Source organism: Cynoglossus semilaevis, chromosome 14, assembly GCF_000523025.1.
Source record: "Cynoglossus semilaevis isolate Cse_v1.0 chromosome 14, Cse_v1.0, whole genome shotgun sequence".
In the NCBI taxonomy this organism is placed as follows: domain Eukaryota; kingdom Metazoa; phylum Chordata; class Actinopteri; order Pleuronectiformes; family Cynoglossidae; genus Cynoglossus; species Cynoglossus semilaevis.
Window position 1 is genome coordinate 4,911,598 of NC_024320.1, and position 25,955 is coordinate 4,937,552.

Here is a 25,955-nt window from a genome sequence, read left to right on the forward strand (position 1 = left end):
GAGTTACTGTTGTTGGGACATTCATGTTCAGTGCTTGGAATGAGCTGCAGCACAGCTGTATTATTTCAGGAAATCCTCGAAGCTCTCACGGCCAGTTCACAGCTAACGGAGAAGTTATTCTGTAATATCAACAAATTAAAAACAAACAGAAAAGATTTAGTATTTAGACCTTACAAAATCCAAACTAAACTCTTTAGGCTACCTTGTCTCTCTTATGTAAGCGTAACTATAAAGTGTAAAAGTCCTATCTTTTTCTGCTGTGCCGTCCTTTTACAGTTTTATTGTTCAACAGCCCGCACTCCAACACATTAACAGCTTTTTCTTCAAAACCGAGCAGAACTTTATTCACATTTTATAGTTTGTTACAAAACTGTTAACTCGAGAGAAAAAAAGAATTATCAGTGAAGTGTGTCCCAGCCCTGGGACAACTATAGACAAGATGATCACTGAAAATACAGCTTTCTCTAAAAAAAATCTTTCCTTATAACTTTTTTACTTTCTAGATTCTTTGAAGAGAAAAGTAAAAGATACTTTTTACTTTTCTTGTTTTTGTTCTTTTTGCCTGTACACCTGGCTCAGGTGCCTGTTGTGTTCTGTTCTACTCTTGTGTTCCCTGGTCTAGGTCATTTATTAGTTATTTATGTCATACTTCCTACTCTTCTTAGACTTGTTTCTACCTACCTTTTGACTAACTTGTCTTGACTAACTTCCTAGTCTTATTGTCCTCAGCTTCATTTTTGTTTTCCCCGGCTCTTTGTCTTGAACCTAATTTCTAGGATGTTTTTAAAAACCCAAATAGACCTATTTACTTCGGCTAAGGCTTGGTTTTTCCTTGCTCCATGACTTTTGCAGACATTGGTGCATAAATGCAAGTAACATCATTTATCTTTCTGTTTGGTGTCTGTGTCTAAAAACACATTTCTGTCATCACATTAAAGCCATATTTGCTATTTCTCTCTCTCACTCTCTTTCGCTCTCTCTCTCTCTCTTACACAAACACACACACACACACACACAGATTAAATCCTAACCTACAGAAACCTGTTACATCATCTTTTTACTGATGCTCTTTGACGCCTCTCTCTCCCTCTTTCCTCCTCTCTTTTCCTCTCCCTCTTCTCACATACAGGTGAAGCAGTTCGTCTAAATTTTTCTTATTGATCTTAACCACAACAAAAGCCTGTATTGACCTTACTGTGTTACAAAACAAACACAAGCCTAAAACAGGCCTTGTTAATATACTGCTTTAATATACAACAGCTTTTTTTTCTGTTCCTATCAAATGTTGCAGCTGAAACAGGAGGGAACCTTGTGTTGTGTTGGATTATATCTACAGGCAGATTAATCCATGTGTGGTGCATTAGTGAGAATGAGTCTCAGCACGGCGGTGTGGAATTAAGTCAGCTTGCTAATGTCTTTTTAATGGTTTTTGGACAACAATAGACTGAAGACTGTAGCATGAACCACTGTTGTTCAACAAGTATTAAAACACACAGATCAGTTCACTCCTGCCCCCTGCTGACACTTAACAACAGTTTCCTTTTCCAAACATCAGGTTCCAAATTAGCCTCTTGATTTTGTCTTTTTCTCAGCAATGATTTAGTAGAAAGAATCTGCCTTTTGTGCAGCCACAGATGCATTAAATACAAGCAAGCAACACTGCAGTAGACAGTTAAATGAACATTTTCCAGGTGCATCCTGACTGACAACTGGCCTACCAATGAGCCAAACGTTGACCTACAGTTCAACTTTCAGCACCAACCCTGCTTCCAAAAAGTACTAGTCAATCCACTTCCACTTCTACATTCAAAAATGTAATAACTACTGGATTACCAGTCTACTAGTACTTGTTGATTGATCCTATAGAGAGCACTGATAGAACAGCCTGGCCTTAGAGCTCCTGTCAACAGGTTGGTAAAAGAATTAGCGATGGCTCCATCGGATAGAACAACAAATGCCTGAACAGCAGTAGTATATTTTTGATTAGTTGCACTGCTTGATACACAAGATCTTTAAGTACGTTTCCTTAAGGAGGTCTTTTTCTTTAAGGTTTCTTACAAATAGCTTTGTTTAAGGAAAAGTGCTGTCCCGTGGTTGTAATCTACTCCATACAGTATTACGGTCTTCTGTCGATGTCCTTTAAGGACAACTGATTTGTTCAATCTGTCTGCACGTTGGTTGCCAACAGAGTAAGCATCAAATAAAGTAATTTGTTATGCCCTCTTAATAAGCAACAGGGGAGTATTCTGTGAACCGTCTGAGCCTCCTCTCTAACAGATTTCATGCTGTTAAAAAAAAAATCGCTTTATAACAGGGCATCTGAACAACAATGCTGTGAATGTTCCCACTTTTGTACGCGTGTGGGAGGAGCTGCACGGAGAGAGAGAAGAAAGCATTACACACAAAGGAAACAATGAGTAAAAAACTGTGGTGGTTTTTAATCTTCCCTTCTTCCCTTCATCATTCTTAAAGAATCTGCCACACATCCAGCACTGTTTGGTTTTGTTAATTTAAGTCTGTAATCACCATACATCGAAGCACATGTAATAATTGGAATACTCAAAGTATTAATGCACAAAAAAAGGAAGCTGATTTTTTTTCCCTCTAACATTAAGCTCAATTGAACTGTTTTGGCCTATTTCACTTCTTCCACATTTGTTTTTTGGAAATTCTTCTCTACATTTAATATAATATATTACATGTGTTTGGCCTGTTTGTTGATCTTTTTCTGTTGACGTTTAACTGTTTTGTTTAAAAAAAAACTACATTTAGCTGCTGAATTTTTGATAATGATAATAATATAACATCTTGGCCGATGTCAATGTTCTCTCTTTGTGCTATTTATTCCCTCTTTTGGAAACATTACTGAACTATTTAAAAAATCTTTCAGCTCTTAATCATACTATCCTTGATTGAATACAAATTCATGAAACAAAAATACCCTTTAATGTCAAATGTTAGTTGACATTTAAGATAACCTCACCCTGTTTTCTGAAAGATAACTTAAAGTTAGACTGCTAACTAATGAATAAGGAGAGTTTTTCAGTACCTACGTGAATCAAAAACAATGTTTGGTTTTAGCCTGATAAACAAAGACTCGGTGCGTTTTGTTTTTTTTTTTTTGCTTTTTTTTTTTACCATACTCTTCACAGTTTTGGAGTACCCTTTTGTTCTCAGTCTAATAAAGTAGATAGTGAAGTGCTCCGTTCTCTTAATGAAGTGGGCACTTTATTAGGTGCTCTGATTGTTGAATGTTTGTCAGGACGGGTTTGTTGGACATTTTCAGAAGCACCGATGGTATGTAATAATGTAGCTTAAATAGTCATATTGTTTTAATGCTGTCCTACCTCATAGGATAATGGACATCAAAATAATACATAAAGTGGAAAAACCAAAACTGTAATTGATGGAGAAACAGTTTGATGAATTGAAATTCCCTTTTTTAAGGTTATACTGTATGTCCTGGGGCTTGTGACCTTTCTCCATTTTTTTCCCCTGTGAAATTTCTTTTTATCTTTTTATTGGTTTCCATAGCAAATAAATGTGCATAAAAATTATCAAAACCTGCCCAAATTTAAAGAAAAAAAATTCTGATTGTTGTATTATGACCAAAAGGGTCAGTAAATGTCTAAAGCTTTACAACAAATTGTCCAGCAGTAGTTGTTGTTCACAGCTGTGAGATTAGCTCTAAACCACACACAGTCCTTTAAATTCACTGCTGTTGGGGGTTCATTAAAGGGACCACTCTCCTCAGGTTTAAAAAAACAAACAAAAAAAACTGGTAGTTATTGATATAAATTGCAGAGAAAATGGCTGATGCTAATGTGTCAACCCATTAGCTTTCAGAATCAGGACAAGGGTGAGAGTTAAATGACTTTGTTTAATAGAACTGGTGTACAGCAATTTTGTCCTAATGGACCCATTTTGACTTATTTCATATGATGAAAGGATCGTGCAGAGGTTTTTAGTAGAACGGTGGTATGATGCAGGGATGGTCCAATCATATACTCTGGATCAGACTATCATACTAGTCAAAATTACAGGAAGGCTTTGTGAATCTGATTGGTCGGGACCCATCCAATAAGCCCTGCTCAACGATCACATACCTGCTGAAGTCAACAGAGACACCGGTGCTGCCTTCGGCAGCCCACAGCAGGTTTTCGGTGCTACATGTCTGAACAGAGATGCAGCTGCTGCAGCATGTGTTAAGCTAAGTGGCAATCTAGACCCTTATGGCTGGTCTGTCTGCTGCAGTTTTAACATGTTGTCTGTATTAAGCAAAGTTACAATTTATCAATACTATAATACAATATTATTAAAAAAAACTAGAGGAGAAACAAATAAGGTTAGTATATGCAGCAGATACTCCACTTTGTAGTATGAAGTATCCAACACAGTTGCATAATGATCCTCATCCCCAACAAACGACTCATTAATACAACATACTCTGGCAAAAGTAGCTGTCTGTTAACCTCAACACAGAGTTAACCAAAGCTGATATACATTGTTCCTTCACCTTGCACGTCTTTTGCTACTTTGTTAATTTATATTTTTTGTGCCAACAACTTTTCTAAATTGTGGATTTCAAATCACAGGATGATACACAGGAAGTTGCTTAAAGACAAGAGACTTTGGGTGCAGGGGAGGAAGCTCCTCACTATCGTCCATTTCCAGCTGGATGAACCTGTCAAAATGTTTGTCTGAACTTGGCCAGACCTGTCAGGTCCTGTTGGCTCCCAGAGTGGTCAGTCCAGATTCTGGGTTGTTGTCACTACATGACAGGAAAACACAATGCTCTTACAGTTGGGACCAAGTGTCTCCTTTTGTCTATGAAAAGGACCGTAAAAGTCTCTGCTCGTCCTGATATAATTTATACGAACATATGGTTTGAACTCCGGCCCCAGTTTGAGCTAAAATATTGTCTTTATGTTTGTGTGGAACTGGTACACGCACCTACCAACGTCTCTTTGTCAAGGACTGATGGTGTGTTGTTGTCACTTGGTCAATGCCATGATGTCCAACAGTCTTTCAGTTTGTCAGTTTTTTTGTCGTCAATTTTTTGGACTATCCTTGCAGTCTTTTGTAATGGTATGTCAGACTTTGTAGTTGTCCAATGGTCTTTGTTCATCAGTCTTTATTATTCTCTATTCTCAATATTTTAGTTTTTTTTTTGTCTTGGGTGTTTGACAGTTATTATTCTTTGCTTTTGCTAATCACTCGTTGTTGTCTCAGTCTTTGTTGCATCGTTTGTGTCATTGTCTTGGATATTATTTGCTATTTTTGCTCACTTTTCTCTCTTGTCGTTTTTTCCTCTTGTTCCTCAGCTTTAATCATAGTCTGTCACTTTTATTTGCCACTGTCCTTCGTCTCTGCTCTGTATTCCTTGTCTTTATGTTTGTCAATATTTTGCCCATCACTCACTGTCGTCCTGCTGCCTTCTCATGACTTTAATATGTGTCGCAGTAATAAGATGCACAGTGTGGAGCAGCCCTCCTGTCTGTCTCTGTCCTTCTGTCATGCTCTACTTTGCACAAACCTGGGCACCTGTCACACTACAGGTGCATCAGAGGCAAAACAGTACCAAGGGTTGAGGGTTCGAGAACAGGGCTTGATGATAACGAACCAAAGGCTCTTCTTTTCCTCTGTTGTTTTTACATCTGACCTGACACTGAGACCTGGGCCAGTCTCTGGTCAATATTCTTTTGACCTCCCCAGAATATATTCTCCTTCAGTGCGTGTTAGTTCAAAAACAATTGGGAATGAGGTAAATTGTTCATGAATATTTTGTATTTTTTCTCTATATGTGGCCCTACTGTGGCCCTCTGCAGCCACAACACTGAACTGGATTATAGATTATATCTCTCACTCGTTCTTGTGGTAGCACAGCCTTAGCCTTTTTCTTAGTCTTTATTTAGCATTTGTCACTCAGCGGTTGTTACTATTGCTTTTATTGTCTGTCAGTTTTTTGTTTCGTCTGTCAGTCTCAGTGTTTATTGTTAAGTCCTTGTTGTTGGTCGTAAATTGAAATCTATAAAAAAAAGAAAAACAACATAAACCTGACATTGAATGACTATCTATGTCTGGTTTAATGTATTAAATGCAGAAATTTGTCTCTTTGCTTTGGGAGTTTTTGAAGTTTGTTGTTGACATGATTATCTCTGCAAAGCTTTTTTCCGTGGCGGTGTACGACAATTATTGCGTGATTGGTCAGATTTTGAAGGGGGCGTGGTTAACAGAGAGAGGCCAAAATGTTGCAGTTTCTCCACAGTCTCAGTCAAACGTCTGTCAAAATGGGATGTTAGCAAGCCGTCTTCCAAGGAGTTCAACCTTTGACTACAAATTGTACTGACTACGACAGAGTATAATTTTGTTCATGCCTAACCAAGAACACGAAAAATATTCTTGGGTTTTGCGGAGTGTCCTTCAGTGTTTAGTCACCCATTTTTGTTGTTGTACATCAGTCCAACACTCACGTAAATTATGATAATAAAATTATTGATTTTCCACTTATTGAAAATAATTTAAAATTCCAAAACTTTTGTAATTATTAGTAATTGTTTTAATTATTTGGCAACAGACTGGCTGTGTTAATGTTTCTTAAAGCAGTAAAAGAGAATAAATAACTGTATGCAAAACAACACAACCTTTTGATCCAAACAAGACTTTCCCTTGGCCATATATGTGTATGTGTGTGTGTGTGTGTATGTGTGTGTGTGTGTGTGTGTGCGTGTTGGCGGCTGTGATTTGCAATGCTGAGTGCACAGAGTGGGAGGACGAGGGGGAGAGATGAGGCCGAGAGGCAGCAGCAGAGTGATGGAGAGATGGTTTCAGTGGATGGAGAGTGAGGAATGAAACACATGTCAGAGTCACGCTAATCCGCTGTACACACACATACACACACACACACACACACATACACTTTTACAGTACAGCAGTGCCCACACAAGGCCAGGGGTGAATGTTATTCCTCCCACTGTAATTACCTCTATCTCTCTTTCCTGCCTCTCTACCTCTTTCTCTCTGACGAAAACACGCCTACACTCCAAACATTTTTTTTTGTTTTACAATCATTTTTCCACTGAGTTTAGCTTTAACATGCTCATGGTTCAAATCAGAAACCTTAGCAGCTGTAATGTCAGCGAGGACTAGTGGTAACCATATGAAAATGAAAAACTTTGCAAAAGTCAAATGCTGACAGCGTGTCTACAAAAAGCTATAAAAATATCCAATAATGATTGAATAATTCTAAAAGAAGTCTACCATAGTTCAAAATGAAGGGAAGCCATTTTGTCAAAAATACGCTGCACCTAAATAATCGGCTTAACCATTACAACTGATAGAAGCACTGAAGCAGCAGCTATAGAAAATAAGGCTAGCTATACTTTTTGGCTATATATACTGTATGTATGCATATATTTATATATATATATATATATATATATATATATATATATATATATATATACACAAAACAATATAACCATATACTAGTATAACACAAAATGATAATTGATTGAATTGTCTAAAACATCATTAGACTTTTGCCAATGTCATTTGTAAAATTGAAACAAAAAACAACAAAAACTCAAAAGTGAACCGGGTTAGCATTGACAATTTGCAACAGTTGCAAATTTTCCAAACCAGCAAGACCAAAGAAAACACCAGCTGAAAGATGGATATTTCTTGTCTAGGATTAAGTTTAACTAAAATTCTACCTTAAAAAAGAGTGAAAAATTGCAAATTGAAAACATGATTCTGAAAACGTGATTCACTCTACAAATGAGTTGTCCAGTGAAATTAGACAAATGATAGTGAGGATTTTGTTGTTGTTGTTGTTTTTAACTTTATATTAAGTTAGATAGTTTGCATAACTTATTTCAGGTTTCCCACCTTATTGTCTAGATCTATTTATCTTTTAACTAAATGTAGTCTTCCTTTCTGCTAAAACATGTCTAACAAGAAGTCCTCTAAACAAGTCTCTTACCTCTTTTCTCCTACATGGGGAGAGAGGAGTACTTGGAATCTATACTAGTATACTATATATTTCATCAGGGCTTTAAAAGCTGTCATTTTAATCTTGCTGAGCTTTGGCTTATTACAGAGTTTGGAACATGAAATGTCGTTCTGTTGGGGTTTAAGAATAAGCAGCACATTAAAACCGAACAAATCACTTTCTGGTCCTGGACAGGACAGTTTCTTCCTTTCTTCTCCCGCAGCTGTGGGAGAGCTGAAAGCTTCAGTGAACACTGATGTCCACGGCGTGTTTCTTCACTGACTTGTTCTCTTTTGTGTTTCTGCTGCAGTTCCTCCTCTGAGAGACAGCGCCCGAGCAGCGACAGCTCCTCGGTCACGGCCTTGACATTCAGTGAGACGCCAGCAGTGTGCAAACTCACCAGGTCAGTATGTGTTTACTAGATCAGACATGGGCATCCATAAATAACTGAACACGAGTCCAGAATTGATTTCACTGTAGGATTATTGATTTGATTCTTAGATGTATTTAGATGTATTTCCTTCAGATCAAAGACTTGTCTAATTTAAATCTCAAATACGTTTTCACTGTTAATTCGCTTTTTGTGCTATATTTTTAAATTAGCTTACCTTTAATGGTGCATCAAGGGGAGCTACATTTAGACAACTTGTAGCTATTACGACTCAATTTTAGTTTTCAATTGTATATAATTTAAAGGAATGCAAAAAACTTCCTATTTTTCTTAGTCAAACAAAGATATCTAATTACAATTTATATTACTAGAGAATATTGGTTGATTTGAGTCATCTGACTCTGTTTGGTACAGAATTTGATGAAATGATAAATCTATATCTAAGTAGTATACTCTGTATACTGTCGTACACTGTACTCCACCTCAGTGGCCCTAGTTTAAGCTCATTTCCTCAGCGCTGCCACCTGTTAGTGTTTTGGTAAGGTCCAATCTCAGCAGAAGCAGTAAATAAATCATGCGGAACAGGTTGTTTTCAAGTGTCTTCAAACGCTGCCACTTCTGAGTTCAGACACCACACATGCAAGAGTCTGAATATTTTACCAGGCAGGTTCCACATCTTATTTTCAGGTGTTCTATAAACAGCAGATTCCTTTGTTCTATTTTCTGTATCTGTGCATGTTTTCTTCTTCCACTTTGTCATTAACTATTTCTTGTTGTTTTTGTTTTTGTTTTTGTGCAGGTCTGCCTGCATTCATCGCTCCAACACCAGTGCTGATTTTAAGCCAAGCCAAAGGTCAAATGTTAAATGTCAAATGCATACTTGACGTTTACATTATATGAAATTCCTAAAATCTTTGTATCTTCATCTATATGGTTTTCTGTTATTGTAACATTCAGTTTCACACTGACAATTCAGGACTAGTTCAGCTCCTTAACTCCCCTTTAGGGGGTGCTCAAACATATCTTAATTGCTCCAATCAGTAGTTTTGTTGCTCTAATATGTACATTATTGTTTTAGATGAATTTGAACATGGTAAAAACTTCCACTTTGAAAAATTCCAAAAACAACATTTAGCTTTTGTGACCTGTTTAATAAGTACTCTTGACAGATACTTCGTGTGTGTATACCATGGTACAACAAAGTTCTTACCATGAACTATGTGTATGGCATACACCATAACTTAACACTACATTCTTACTCTGTAAAATCATTTTTGGTTTAATTTAGTGGGATGTGGTTGGTTTATCTTAGCCTTTTAAGCTATAAATGTTTTTTTCTTTGTACATCAGTATGATCCATGATAAGGAGATCTGAGGATAGAACAGACATCACAGTCCTAAGGCAGAGTCAAAACTGAATGGAAAGTTTTTTCCCGAATTTGTTCTCGAGGAGAGCGAAGGAGTCCAGCAGGGACCTGGTTCAGCATCTGGCACACTTAGGTTGATGAAGCCAAGTTTTGACTCCTCTTCAGTCCAAGAGAATTTGATCAGAATCTGGTGTCTCTATGAGAACTTGGCTGCTGCTCCAAACAGAAGTGAAACAGCTGAAGGACATGGTTAAAATGTGCTAAAAAAAAGGAACATTTTTCTATGAGCAGAAGGTTATTAAAGAACATTCCTCAACGGACGAGATGTTTTTCTGTCGACAAATTCTTACTTACATTATTTTTAATATACATTATTTAATGAAGACTTGGGAAGAACAGTCATAAGTAGAACAGGTTGACAGAGTTAGACGTTGTTCTATGAGCAGATCTTTCTTTATAAGGAAGGATCCTCGTGGAGTTTCCTTTATCAGAGAAAATATATTTGGAGTATTTGAAGGCACCGTTTTACATTTGTTTTTCTCTTTTATTGTATAAAGTTTTGGCTGAAGTGTGTTCAACACTACAGTGAACAGTCAGTGGTGAGAAGATGCAGTAGATGAGAGCCTGTGTAGCAGCTTGTGTAACAGATGTGTAGAGAGATCAGAAACAAGTGAATAAACATCTCTGCTAAGTCTCTTCTTCTCTGTCTCTGCAGACAAGAGGAAAACCAGAGGAGTGAAACGGAGCGAGAGAGAGAAAAAGGTACCACACACACACACACATTAACGCACCCTCATTGCTGTAAACCTTAGATATTCCACCTTGAAGCATTGCAGGCACTTCTGTGTCTCAGGACAGTCACCATTTTGCCTGCTGTGAGTTTTCGGCGTGTTTCCGTTCTCAGCAGAACCTTTAATGTCTGCGTTTTACGTCGTGCTCCTTCAGTCGTGTCACTTCCTGTCGCTTTGGTTAGTGTTTGATTTGCTTTGTTAGTGTCTCAGTGGAACTCAGAAGCACCTGACACCGTACTGCTGTGTCCCCCCTAGGGAAACATGGAAAGAGCCAGGTGCATTTTGGGAAGCAGACAGGGGTAGAATGGCGTTTGGTTTTGATGTGTTGTCACCTGAGAACCAGCCTGAGAATTTGTTCTTCATACAGGTGTAGCTGTTGTGAACCGAGGGGAGGTACAGGGTAGAAATGATTTAACATAAAGAATGTCTCAGGTGTGTTTTTAAATTCATTTTAACTCATTTCTGACGAACGGGGCTTTGGCAAACTTTTACAATATTTTTTTATTACTTTATAGTATTTGTCTATGGCTGACTATCTATCAGTAAGTAATGTCAAAGTTAGTAACTTTAAGCTTTGTTGCCTTATTTTCTACTTACTTGCATTTCTTCATATATATTGTACCTCTAGTATAAATTAAAGCTACTTCATTATTGTACTTTTGGCTAGCATTTAGATTTTTATTTCTTGTCTTGGTTTGTCTTCTTTTGTTAGTTATTTCATTAATGATTATTTTAGGAGATTTTTTATTTATTTTTAATCTATTTCTGGATTAACTTTTTTTGTTTTGTTTTTTATATTAAAACTGTATTGGAGCTCTAGTGCTTTGGCCCAGAGCCAATGTCTCTGTCATTGGTGTGGAACCCCAGGGTTCACCTCCTGGGAAAGATCTAATCCAGGTTAGGGCGGTTGGTACCTTCCAGTGGACTCACCACCCACAGGAAGGTTCAGGGGGGGCTGGTACGGTGCAATGTGATTTGGGTGGCGGTCGTGGAGACTGCTGCCCCCGCGACCTGGTAACGGTTGAAAGCAGATGAAAATGGATGTATTGGAATTTACTTTTCTAATGTTTTGATTAGCTTTACTCTGTTTTTTGTAGACTTTCATTTCACTTTTGGATATCTTCTAATTGTAGTTTTGTGGTATGTTACTCCACTGAGCCACTGCAGTTATACTTTAACTGCTGACTGCATCTGTGTATTTAAGTATGTTATTTTGTCTTATTGGCGTCATAATTGTTCATATTAAGCGACCCAGGTTCTACAAACTGGAGTGTTTTGGCAGAAGCTAACAGAGCTGACACACTGACACAAATTAGAATAACGAGACGACGTCAGCTCAACCGGCTTCTCAAGATCTTAGAAAATTATTGGGAAAGTTAGATTACTGCAGTATTTTGTTCCTGTTGCCAGTATAGTATGTGACTGTGACACTGCTTCGTTCTCTGTGTGTGCGTGTTTGTACATTTATGTGTGCAGATGATGCTGACATTGGCAGAGAAAAGCAAACCCATTATGACTGCAGAAGTGGTATTAGCCTCAGCTGAACCACACACTGCATGAAGGACAACTATTTGCATAATTTGTTTAGAAAAGAAAAAAGAGCAGAGTTAGTCTCAGAATTCTGCTTTCTCCTCCTCAGCCTCTCACATTTATACAGCATATAGAAACAACCACGGCCGCAACCACACACACACACACACACACACACATCTCCCATAAGGGTCACACAGGTTGACTGCATCAAAATGAAGAGTTCAATGGAGCAGGTGACAGGAGCGTGCATGCGTGTGTCATCAGACGTTTAAGTCTCAGAGACGCAGGAGAGAGAGGAGCAGGTTTATCCATCACCCCAGTGGTTTAACTGAGCTCCTCCTCCTCCTTCCCTCCTCTGCTCTGATCCAAAAATGTTTTCCCTCATTCATCCTTTCCTTTCCTTGCCTTACCTTTTCTTTTCACCTTTTTGTTTTTTCCTCTCTGTGTGTGTTCTAATTTTCTTCCTTCTTTGCTTTTGCTGATTTACTTCCCCGTAATTACTCCTTTCCTCCCCCCTTTTCTTTTACTTAAAAAAATCCCTTATTTTCTATCCTTTGCAACCATTAATCCGTTGCATGGCCTTTTTTATATATATATAATTTTGTTTTAATGTTATCCCCCTTTGTTCCTTTCCTTTTCATATTTCACTTTGGTACAAAATTGTTTTCATCCAGTTATATTGTTAATTTTTATTTATTTGTCCCATTTCTTCATCTATTCTGTCTCCACTCTTTGATTTGCTTTTGCTTTTTTTGACAAGTATTTTTTTTTCTAATTCCTACTAATTTCTTTTCCATTCTTCATTTATATTCTGTTTATTTTTTCTTCTTCTCTTCCCTCCTCTTTGATCCCCCCTCGATTCCCCTCTCTGCGTCTCGTCTCCGATCTTCTCCGACCTTTTCGTCTCCTCTCCTCACCTCTTCTTCCCCTCCTTTCCTCTCTTCTCTCCTCTCCTCTTCCTTACTCTCCCCTATTTTTTTCGTTTCTCCATACCTCTTCTCTTCCCTGAACTAAAAGCATTTAATCCCTCCATCCAAATTGTGCGTTGGCTTATATTTGTGCTTCTGTGCATGTGTGTGTGTTTGTTGTTTTTGGTTTGTCAGCCACCAAAGCTGAGAAAGTCTTGTCTCTCAACCCCCTCCCCTCCTCTCTCTCTCTCTCTCTCTCTTGCTCACACACACACACACACATGCTAAGCCCAGTATAACTGGATTAGAACTGGTGTATTTGAAGAAGAAGCAGTGAGAGAGTGAGTATTGAGGTCAGTCTAATAAACATTCATCTCGTTCTCCAGTCTGTCTGTAGCCAAACACACTGTCCTGTGATTCCACCATTCACCACTGACGTCACCATACACTACGTACTACACAACACATACAGTACTACACACTGTCCTGTGGCTTTCTTATCCTTAATGTCCCGGCTGCGTAAAAAAGAACCGTCTGTAGTTTGTGCTTCTTATCCTTAATGTCCCGTAAAAAAGAACCGTCTGTAGTTTGTGTCATTCATTTTGATGCAACAAGAGTTACAGAGTTACAGATGTGGGAGTGGAGCAGCATTTTCTGTGTTTCCTTCAGCCTAAAACACTGCTTTTCTCAGTGAGCTTTGGTGCTAGACAGAGTTTGACAAATCCAACTAAAGCATGACTTTGAATCTAAAGAGATTTTTTGACAGTAAGTTTTATCTTTATTAAAAAAGTTTTATCCAGTGCTTTAGTGAAATTTTAAATATTATATAATATATTCATTTATCTTTAACAAAGGAGACGTCCATTAGGACATATAAGCCTGTGAGAAATGAGGAAAAGTTGGTTTACTCAGTTAGAATATTGAAATATTTAATCCATAATTTTGGTGCATGAAGTCCTTTACTCAAACCTTCTTCTTTGCACCAGCTAAAAACACAGATTTCCTTAATGGATCTTGGTGCAACAGAAAATGTAGCAAACACACCAACATCACATTTCATGCAAAGAATATCATATAGCAAGTGGAAGGTTCAGTAGTAAATATTTAAGTGTACTGAATACATATCACACAGAATTTTTTAATATATTCTTCAGTGACACAAACCTGCCCAGTGAGGCAGTATTGCCTCACAACCCTACAGTGATGCTAATGGTCAAAACCACAGATTTCCTCATGAGCTTTGGTTAAAAAAGGCATGACTTCAGAAAATAATGTTTAAAAGGTCCATTTAAAAAAATCACAACCACTTTAACCAGGATTAGATCTTGCCCAGGAGGTGAACCCTGGGGTTCCACACCAATGACAGAGACATTGACTCTGGGCCAAAGCACCACTCCACTTAAAGTTAATTAATTAAGTTCCACAAACCTGTTCAAGCTTTAAAACGACTCAATGGACTTACATGCATGAGAAGATAAGCTGAAGACTCACACAGACTTCAGCTTTTTTGATGTAACAAGCGAGACAGAAAATGAAACCATTGTCCAGAGAAACTCTCTGGTGTGATGTCACGTGGAAATGGAAACAGTCTCAATCATGAAGTTAAAATGTTAGTATGTAATTTGGTGCTGAAAGCTTTTTTTTTTTTTAAAGCCACTTGTGTCCCTCAGAAGTAAAACGGCTCATTTTTCCTAATGTTTTATTCCAACAGTGTTTAAAAGTCTCGACCAATCATTTCTAATTCTTCCTTTTCTTTTCTCTCCCACTCCTTCCAGAACTGTTGATTGACTGTGTGAAGAACCAGGATTTTAAAAAGGTGAGTAACGTCATAGTATTACTTCACTGAGAACGTGCTCTCTGCTCCATCGTTGAAACATACCTGTCTTCTCTACTTGACTCACAGCTCCAGGAACTGCACCAGAAGGGGGCAGATCTCACAGTTCTTGACCAGTCAGACTGCAGCCTGCTGCACCATGCTGTCAGCACAGGAAGTAAAGAGATGGTTCGCTACATTCTGGACAACGGTAACTGAATAATCATGGAAAATTCTCCTGCTAACCGAGAGAATGTTTTATGATTGTATTTCTGTTTTTTCTTTTAGCTCCGAATGACCTGCTTGACGTCACAGAGAAGCTTTAGTAAGTACAGTTTTTTGTTCAGGCTTTTCATTTAGGCTAGCTCACAGTTTTCTCTAGCATTGCATGTTCGCCTAATTCTGGCTGTTTACAATCAGTCAGTGTTTTATCCACAACTGATCGTTACAGCTACTGTTTGGCTTGGTATTTGTGGCTAAAGTTTTAGGGTTTTTTTGTTGCCTTATTTTCTGTATGGCTTTAGTTTTGTAGTTTTTTTTATGGCAGTATTTTATGGTTTCTTTTAGGCCTATTTGCCACGTGCTCCATGAATGGTTAGCAAAGGACAAATAATCTCATAATTCACTTTCACTTGCTGGATAAAGGTGAACTGTCTCAGGATACTAAAGACTTATATCAACATCGAATTAATTTAGCTTCAGTGTTTTAGAAGCTAAATCTTAGTTTCCCTGCAGGCAAATGTGTTTTCAGTCAGCCTGTAACTTCCTGTCTCTGGCTTTTGCCTCATAAATTCACACTTTAAAACCATTGGAATTTCACTGTGAAACTATTTTTCCTTTACTTTATATTTGTGGCCTGATCTGACCTTTTGACCTGGATTCTGTCTTTGTCTATTCTCTTTGGTAAAACAGCGGTGAGACAGTCCTTCATCGAGCTGCGTCTCTGTGCCACAGAACCATCTGTCATTATCTGGTTGAAGCCGGAGCTTCACTGATGAAAACAGACCTTCAGGTAAGTTCTGTTCACCAACGCCGTTTATAAATAATAGACAAAGCTCTAGGTGTTAGGTGGAACTACAGACGTCAATATGGCAAATGTAACTAAAGGTTAGCTAACAGGTTAGACAACACAGTGGTCAGTCAGTCTGTGTTCAGAGGATCCAAAAGTGAACTAAGAACGTTAGACAAAAAAAGCTTAAAATTATAGACCTGGAATAACCTATAATATAACAAGTGCATTTAAATTTAGCATGGTTTCAAATAAGCTGAAAGTTCACTAATCTTATAATATCCCCAAAATATTTAAAGAAAATTTCTAAAACCAAAGTTTAGACATGACGACATTAGTTTAGTAAACGATGACCCCATTCATCATGAGCTAAAGATCAAGCCTCTGGTCCACGTCCTCCTCCATTTCATTGTGTCTTGGTTTTTCCATGGAGCTCTGAGGCTGGTAGAAAGGCTCCAGGGTGTCTGGACGCTGCAGTGACCTACATACAGAGACGAGGAAGGCAGACAGTGCAGAGGAAACTGCTGAAGACAGATTTAACACAGAGCACGGCTCATAGTCTTAGAAATACAGGGGATTAATGGTTACAAATGTTTAGTGGAGAAAAAGCTCAACAGTCTCTCTGTCTGTAGGAATATCTCATGATAGCACAGATGCAGCAACAAATCGCACACACACACACACTGCAGACAACTAACTGGTTAAATCCTACTAAACTAAATACTACTAATACTTACTTGACTAATAGATGAATAGTTAAAGTTTGTTTATACTTGCTTTTCTATGAGTTCAGTTACCAGATGATTTGAAGGTTTTTATTTTTCATAAAGAGTATTAAGTAGTTTTAAGATATGTATTTGCAAATAAAACCAAAAGGTCAGGATAGCAGAATGCTGTTATACGTAGTATTCCTACACAGTACATATTTTATTTCTTCAAGACTAAATAGGTTTAGAGCAGGAGAAGTTACAAATAAAATTCAAGTCCAAGTTCAAGCAAATGGAATATTCCAGTTTCCCTGATGCCAGTAAAGCCAAGTCACTAGATTAACACTGCAACCTTCCTAGAGATGACAAGTTTATAAAACAAAAAAGAAAAAGAAAATCAGAGTTAGTTGCAAATCACCAAAACTGATACATAGCAGAAGGTCAGCTTTACATTCTTAGAAAAAGAAATGTGAAAATTGTCTACAAACATGGAACATGGAATAAAGATATAAAACATGGAAGTGGACAAACCCTGGAAGTACCGTGTACAATGATCATCTCTCAGAGATTTGTACTTTTTTCCTATTTCACAGTAACTGGTGTCTCATTATAAACAGAGCTGATGCTGCTCCAACAGTTTTGTAATAATTGTACCAGGATTTGTTGTTGGTTGTTTTCCATAGACACAGCAGTGAGATCCTAATGAGACTTTTCTGGTCAGTGTGGAGAGAAGACGTCACTGTTTGTTTGTATCAAAACAACTCGAATGTCAGAAACACGTCTGATTCTTTTGCTGTTGTTTGCTCTAAATGAACCAAGAGACGAGTAAATAATCAACAGTTTATGTAGAAGTTTTATTATGAAGGTGATAAAGTTTTACTGATTTACTAGAAGTAAAACAAGTAAAGACAGGTCGTACAGTAGATCAAGCACTCAACACATTATTATATATTACATTATATGTTGGGAAACTGAATACATTTATATTTATGTATTTAACAGACACTTTACGATCAAACCCAGGACTCTCTGATCTTTGCTTGTAAGGCGGGTGTGCTAACTGCTGCACTATGGAACCCTGTAGCTCTAAGGAATAATATGATTCAGTTCTTACAGTATATGGGTCTTGGAATGTATTTGTTATGTTTATTTGAATTGCTCATGATCAAACAGCACTCCCTTTGTGCTCTTCTAGTCGATCCTGATCTCTTGATCGGGCGCTCCTGAGCTGAGGTTTACAAAAGTTGTAAAAAAAAACCCAAAACATATTGTTGGTGACCAGGGGTTTTACTTTTGTGTTTTTATGATTGTTTGCTTTTATCTTAATTTAAGCCATTCATTACACATATATTCCCTCGAATGGCTAGCTCAAAAAAACACAGACACTGCTTTGATGTCCTGATATTTTCATTTGATCTGAACTGAGTATGAAAGAAAAACAACAACAAACACTGACTTGTCTGTTTCTTTCTCTCAAAGTTCACATCTGCAGTTCGTCATCATCTCAGCAACATTAACCCACTTCATCTGACCTTTACTGACATGAAATTACAATTTTTAATTTGATCAATTCTTCTTCACCACGGATGAAAAACAATCTGCATTTTAGGCACCAACCATACGAGAGCTGCTGAGTTACTGCTGCTCTGTCTGCCAAGTTTGTGTCAATCTGTTATGTAACAAAAGGAATTAAAACTCGTGGGCAGGAATTTCTTTTCTTTTAAATCTAACATTTTGATAAAAGTTGATCAACATCTTTGTTGCGATCAACAAATCCTGGATTACTTCACCAAGCACAAAATCTTGTGAATTTTTGACTTTACAAACTGTTACAGTTCTGCAGTCAATCATTTGGAACAGCGCCCCCTATGGACAGCCCTGTGAAATATTTGGTCCATTCATGTGGTAGGCATCGTATCAGGTCACCTGGTGGTACTGTGTATTCAACAGAAGACTTCATCACAGTGGCTAAAACTGTGGTCACTTCAGTCTTTGTAATCACACATTATGGACGGAAATATTGCAGCATTTCTTCTCTAAATGGCATTTCTTTGTCAGCGATGGTTGACTGTGATTGAGATGTGTCCACTGACCACGTACATGGTCATGTTTCTCCTGCCTACAGTGTGTCCAGGCCTCGGCTGCTGATTCTGTGGCACATACTGTGGATCCAGAAATAAAACGTTTATTTCTGTTTTTGTCGCCGTCTCAGGGGGATACGCCAAAAAACCGAGCAGAGAAGGCACACGATGCTGAACTGGCTGCCTACCTGGAGAACAGACAGCACTATCAGATGATTCAGAGAGAAGACCAGGAAACAGCTGTGTGACAGTGATGTCACCCTCTCACTGAGCAGGAGCAGCTGTCTCCTTTTTCTTCCCTTTCCCAAAGACAGTGGGTCATGGATGCTGCTGTGAGGAAAGGATTCCTGATATGGGTCCTTTCTGGGAAGCTCTATGAAGCTAGGTCATCATGTGTGGTGATCAGACTGAGGAGGAGGAAGAGGAGGAGGGTGAAGCTTGTCTTAATGAAAGGGAAGATTATGACACGAGTTCGGGAGGCGGTAGAGCTCCTCTTTGACGTTTGACATTGACTTGTTCGAGAGTCGACTCGATTTCCTCCACCTTTGATTCCGTTTCATCTCAAACACTGAAGTGATCGTCTGCCATGAATTAATCCTACCGCCGTGATTCTGTGTGGCTTAGCTGTTCCAGTATTAGTTTGAAATCAAGTTCAGCCGAACTAGTGTAAATGTTTTTAGTTGAGCCTTTAAATTTTTAACGAGGCTTTCAGAGTCTCACAGACCAGATCATGGTTGTTTGTGTGTTTGCCTTGGATTAGATGTCAACAGTTTGTCCAGTGAAATCAGCTAATAGTATCTCACAAAATGTAGATGGAGATGGATCAGCAACAGTTCCACTTCCAGAACTAAGGGGGTTCAGTTGAATCATTGAAGCCAATGAAAATCATAACAGCAGTGTTTCTGTTATCATGTATAGAGAGGATTAAAAAACAAAGAAAATGTAAACTTTAATCTTTTAGTCCAGTTTTTTAATCTAGTGTTGATTTTCCTGAATTTCCTACGAAAGCTAACAGGAGCACAAACGTCCTGAGAAGTTGGCCACTCAAATGGAGCCGTAACAGGTCACAGTACAGTCTGAGCTCCAGTATGAACAAGGACTGAAATCATTTTCAGTTGTAGTTTTTAACATAGTTGGATGTTTCTGAGTTGAGGTTGGACGATTTGTACAGTATGTGTGTGTATTGTATTTGGGGCCAAAGTACTTCCTGTAGATTTGTGGCCTACTGTAAATGGTAACATCTCATGAAGAACCACAATATCAGGGACCTTTTGTTCAATTTCAGAGCCTGGTTAATCTGGATTTGATTTTCTGCCTGCGTTACTTTTAGGGGTCTCAGCTCAAACCACTTTACCACTGGTTTGCTCCTGCATATAAAGTCGCCCCCCTAAAAAATGCCATACTGATCAAATTGGGTATCCATGAACTGTACATCAGTCAAACAGTGTTGAAGAAACGCCAACTGAAGTCACTGTTTTATCAGTGATTTCAAAGGTGTCAGTGTAAATACCTTCTAATGTGTTATATCAATTAAAACAGCAGAAATTAGTATAGAATAATTTATCTGATCATCATGATCTGATCATGTAGTAAAACACCAAAATATTTTGGGTCATTAAAGTTCATTCTCTGATTGGCTGAACTGCTAATATCCACAGTCCAGTTCTGGAGATAAATATGAAACCTTTTTTTTCAAGTTAAAGAACCACCAACTGCATTGAGAAAAAATAAAGTGAGGAAGGGTCTCTTGATATACCCAACTTGTAATCCTTTATCATCACACTGCCCCCTACTGATAACAGATAATGGAAGATTTTATTCATTGTGTCAAAGTATCAGGGGAAATGTATGGCTGAAATGTTCTCTGCCATAGACTTAGCAAAATGGAGAGACTTCATAGACAAAAAAAACCATTGTAATTTTTTAGTACATTGCCTCCTACTGGCAACAGGTAATATTTTACCAGAACAAAAGTAGGTGTATGTATCTCTCAGAAGCTAGACCAGAGCAGTTAATATTTATCCTTCCTTGGTTGTCATAGTGCCACCTAGTGGACATACTTACTGGTCCTATCAGCCTCTACAGAAGGTGCTCCGGCTGTTTCAGTGCTGAAGTTTTTCTGAGTCAAACAAGTTATTTAAATAAAAAATATAAATATCTGTTAGTATTGAACATTAACGTTTTATTGCTGTAAAATTGAGATGCAATATCTTGTTGCTATATTTCTGTATCCACTGATGTGATCTTTAGAAAGCTGAAGTTTAGTCTTTGTGGTTATGATGAACGTCCTCCCACTATGAGTCAACACAGCGGCAACTGCTGAAGCTCAGCACTGACACAACAACCACAGCAGCCTCTCGTCAGTTCTTCCCTTCGGGTCTTAACATCTGAACTGAGTGGGTGTTTTTAAGACATCACAGTAAATTTGTACATGTTCTGATTTTCTTCATCATGGTTTATCTTTGCCTGAAATTCCCTTTAACCCTCTCATGCCTGTGGTAAAACCTAATGTAAGCACATTCCTTTTAAATAAATGGTTTTAATTTTCTAATTCACTTTCCATTTTCCATCAAATGTAGACGTCTAATGTTTATCCATTTAGGAGCTAATGGCTAACACTATAATAGTTAACTTATTCTTATTTAGAAAATAAAATCTTCATGTATTTTACAGTAGGACTGTTTAAACTCACTCACTGCTTTCCAACCTTTTTTTCAATGTGACCCCATTCTGATTCAAATTTGGGGCGACACTGGGAATTTTCTTTTTTCTAGAATTAGTTTTGGATCTTTTTTTTCTACTAGAAAAATGCAGCAACTAGAGTATGTAGTCGCTTGTGGAGTCATGTGATTGCAGCCTTCAGTCAAGATGCACCGGCTGAGTTGTTTTTATTTGCCCAAATTTAATTGTATTTATGATACGAATGAAGCTTTGACAAGTTCTACCAGCCACTGTCAAGGTGCACAGTAACTGTAGTAACTACGGTAACTAATGATTTAGTATTGTGGTTTTTTCTTATTAATCATCACATCCCTTTATTTTTCGGATTAGTCACAAATTAAAAAAGGTTTTAAACACAAACACCAACCTGCTGTTAGTCGTTAATCAGAATGTTTCCTTGGCATCTGTAACCTTACATTTGTTGGCTGTGACCTTACTCAGTCTGTAAAGTCACTTCAGTTCATCTTTGTTTGCCTCACATGGCCATGACGTGGAAGTACGCTCTAGGATGGAAGATGTCTTGGCGACGTCTGGACAGACAGTAAAATGTGAAATATTGAACTTTACAATTCAATACTTTTACCCTGTCTGTAAGGAACTGTGGTTGCAGGTGTGTCCATAAGGGCTAAGGTGTGTGTGACGTAGTTCGGGTAGAGCCTGTGAGCTGACTGGAGATGCTGTTGGAGAGACGATGTAGAGATGGTTTGAACAGTCAATATGCTGAGAAGAGACACTTAAAAGACGCCAGAGAAGATTTATGGATGTGTGAAGGAGGACATCAAACAGCTGAGGAGTCAAAGATAGAGAGTGATGTGCTGCAGCGACCCCTCTGGGGGGATAGTTAAAAAAAAATTGTCTTCTAGCCAATTTCCAGCCACATTAAACAATAACAACCTTTGATTCTTTTTCACATCACATTAATTAATGTTCACTTACACTTATTAATTAATTCACTGTCCACAAGCTGAAGACATATTTCTCATAGCTTACTTTACATTATTTATTCTCATTGCCGCAAGCTTTAGCGTTATCTTTATTTTTATATTTTTAGATATCATCCTGACCATTTTTTTGGCATTTTTCTGTGTGTATTTTAGCTGCCATTAAACCATTTAGACCTGACATACGTTTCAGTTTGCGATCATTGAGCTACTTGTCTTTTAAACACAGTTTTAACTATACGTTGAAGACATCCGAGTTTAAATTGGATTGTGCTACATTAACTTTCTTTCTTTGTGTTTTTCAAGGAACTTTTTTCTCATCAATGGCTCCCAAATGTAAGTCAGACTCTTCAGATGTTTATTTGTCCTAGATTATGATGTTACTGCTGTGTTAGTGTAGAGAAGTGACACAGGTACTGTTGTACAGTATGTGAGTTCTGACTTACCGTGAAACACAGTCATGTCAAAGGCCCCCCTGTGAATTTGACCTAAGGTATAAAATATTGCTGTTGGACACATAATATACGTAGATAGCAGCAGTGTTTTAACAACCTCTGTGTGCTATGATGCAAAATGAGAGAAGCAGAGAAGTACTGCAGTTGGAAGGTAGGAAAAAGGATTCAAATTGTACAGATGTTTGAATAGTTTCCAATTATATGTCTGTTACATAATCGTTTAGAGATAAGGTCGCTGTTGTCAAGGATTATGTGGATTTTCAGCCTTTGCTTGACAGTTTTTTAATTTCTGGTTTAAAAAGTCACCTCGTTTTTTTTAAAGCTATTCTTTTGACGCAGCAAAGGTCTGAGCAGGGTCAGACGTTTCCATTGACGAAAACCGCAAACACAGAAGAGCTTCTCTATAAAACTAAAGTGACAAAAGAAAAAATGTGAAATATAGTTCTTGATACAGTGTGCCTTGAAGTTATTTTTTAAACAGAATTATAAAATCAAAGTGTTTTATGAAATAAAGAAATAAAATTATTTTTCAACAGTTCTTTTTTGTATTATATATATTTTTATATATAAACAGTCAAATAAAAAATCCTAAAAAATTCTCAAAATGCTCTAATTTGATGAGAAACATGCAGAAAAGACAGAATTTTGAACATTTTTATTGCAAAAACTTTTCTAAAAAAAATTCTCAAATGGCTTTACTTTGATGAGAAACATGCAGAAAAGGTGCATACAATAATTACATTTTTCAAAACATGAAAACATCACACGCGAAAAAAGGAATTTAATAAAACAAATTTAATAATACAAGTTTATGTCCCAAAACATGCTGCCAAGTGAATAATTTGTGCTAAAACATTCAAAAAATATTTTATCTGAATATTTAAAAATATCACCATAAACATGCCTTACTATAGTAAGGCATGTTTATGGTGATAAACATGCCTTATCATCATCATGATCATTATGATGATCATTATCATTATGATGGTAAGAGCCTTACCATCGTGAAAAAATCCAAAAAAATAAAAAGTCCCCGAAATGCACTAAAATGCAAGATTATGTCCTAAAACATGCTGCCAAGTGAATATTTTGTGTTTTAAAGTCCAAAAAGTATTTTTTATGAATATTTAAAAAATCACCCAAAACGCGCCTTACTATAGCCTTACCATTGTGAAAAAATCCAAAAAAATAAAAAGTCCCCGAAATGCACTAAAATTCAAGATTATGTCCTAAAACATGCTGCCAAGTGAAAATTTTGTGTTTTAAAGTCCAAAAAGTATTTTTTATGAATATTTCAAAAATCACCCAAAACGCGCCTTACTATAGCCTTACCATCGTGAAAAAATCCATAAAAATAAAAAGTCCCCGAAATGCACTAAAATTCAAGATTATGTCCTAAAACATGCTGCCAAGTGACTATTTTGTGTTTAAAAGTCCAAAAAGTATTTTATATTAATATTTCAAAAATCACCCAAAACGCGCCTTACTATAGCCTTACCATTGTGAAAAAATCCAAAAAAATAAAAAGTCCCCGAAATGCACTAAAATGCAAGATTAGGTCCTAAAACATGCTGCCAAGTGAATATTTTGTGTTTTAAAGTCCAAAAAGTATTTTTTATGAATATTTCAAAAATCACCCAAAACATGCCTTACTATAGCCTTACCATCGTGAAAAAATCCATAAAAATAAAAAGTCCCCGAAATGCACTAAAATTCAAGATTATGTCCTAAAACATGCTGCCAAGTGACTATTTTGTGTTTAAAAGTCCAAAAAGTATTTTATATTAATATTTCAAAAATCACCCAAAACGCGCCTTACTATAGCCTTACCATCGTGAAAAAATCCATAAAAATAAAAAGTCCCCGAAATGAACTAAAATGCAATATTATGTCCTAAAACATGCTGCCAAGTGAATATTTTGTGTTTTAAAGTCCAAAAAGTATTTTTTATGAATATTTCAAAAATCACCCAAAACGCGCCTTACTATAGCCTTACCATCATGAAAAAATCCATAAAAATAAAAAGTCCCCGAAATGAACTAAAATGCAATATTATGTCCTAAAACATGCTGCCAAGTGAATATTTTCCAAAAAAAATTTAAAAAAAACAAAAAATAAAAAAAATAAAAAAATTTTTTCAAAAGGTGTCACAGACGTCACTTGGACGTCACTTTGAAGTCACTTGAGATCACCTGGAGGTTGCTTTGTCTTCAGTCTGAGAACACTTGGAGGTCGCTTGGGCGTCACTTTTTTTCCGACATTTTTTTTTATGTCACTTGGACGTCACTTTGTGGTCACTTGAGCTCACCTGGAGGTTGCTTGGTCTTCAGTCTGAGAACACTTGGAGGTCGCTTGGGCGTCACTTTTTTTCCGAAATTTTTTTTTATGTCACTTGGACGTCACTTTGTGGCCATTTGAGATCACCTGGAGGTTGCTTGGTCTTCCCTCTGAGGTCACTTGGAGGTCACTTTGAGGTCACCTGGAGGTTGCTTGATCTTCACTCTGAGGTCACTTGGAGGTCACTTTGAGGTCACCTGGAGGTTGCTTGATCTTCACTCTGAGGTCACTTGGAGGTCACTTTGAGGTCACCTGGAGGTTGCTTGATCTTCACTCTGAGGTCACTTGGAGGTCGCTTGGACGTCACGTTTTTTCCGAAATTTTTTTTTATGTCACTTGGACGTCACTTTGTGGTCACTTGAGATCACCTGGAGGTTGCGTGGTCTTCACTCTGAGGTCACTTGGAGGTCGCTTGGACGTCACTTTTTTTCCGACTTTTTTTTTTATGTCACTTGGACGTCACTTTGTGGTCACTTGAGATCACCTGGAGGTTGCGTGGTCTTCACTCTGAGGTCACTTGGAGGTCACTTTGAGGTCACCTGGAGGTTGCTTGATCTTCACTCTGAGGTCACTTGGAGGTCGCTTGGACGTCACTTTTTTTCCGACTTTTTTTTTTATGTCACTTGGACGTCACTTTGTGGCCATTTGAGATCACCTGGAGGTTGCTTGGTCTTCACTCTGTGGTCACTTGAGATCACCTGGAGGTTGCTTGGTCCTCACTCTGTGGTCACTTGAGATCACCTGGAGGTTGCTTGGTCCTCACTCTGTGGTCACTTGAGATCACCTGGAGGTTGCTTGGTCTTCAGTCTGAGAACACTTGGAGGTCGCTTGGGCGTCACTTTTTTTCCGAAATTTTTTTTTATGTCACTTGGACGTCACTTTGTGGTCACTTGAGATCACCTGGAGGT

General features: G+C 37.6%; 1 protein-coding gene across 9 annotated transcripts in view; it reads left to right on the top strand.

The window, feature by feature from the left end:
• LOC103389260 (diacylglycerol kinase zeta-like) overlaps positions 1-22,857 on the top strand; it is a 70,074-nt gene extending 47,217 nt beyond the window's left edge. For all 9 annotated transcript variants that reach the window (XM_025062206.1, XM_025062205.1, XM_025062207.1 and 6 more), the window contains 8 exons: positions 8,304-8,396; positions 9,184-9,237; positions 10,467-10,513; positions 14,759-14,799; positions 14,887-15,007; positions 15,085-15,121; positions 15,709-15,808; positions 18,725-22,857. In XM_025062206.1, coding sequence (XP_024917974.1) covers positions 8,304-8,396; positions 9,184-9,237; positions 10,467-10,513; positions 14,759-14,799; positions 14,887-15,007; positions 15,085-15,121; positions 15,709-15,808; positions 18,725-18,841 — 610 coding nt within the window. In that variant the 3' untranslated portion in view covers positions 18,842-22,857. The remainder of the gene's footprint in view (positions 1-8,303; positions 8,397-9,183; positions 9,238-10,466; positions 10,514-14,758; positions 14,800-14,886; positions 15,008-15,084; positions 15,122-15,708; positions 15,809-18,724) is intronic.
• The last annotated feature ends 3,098 nt before the right edge of the window (positions 22,858-25,955 follow it).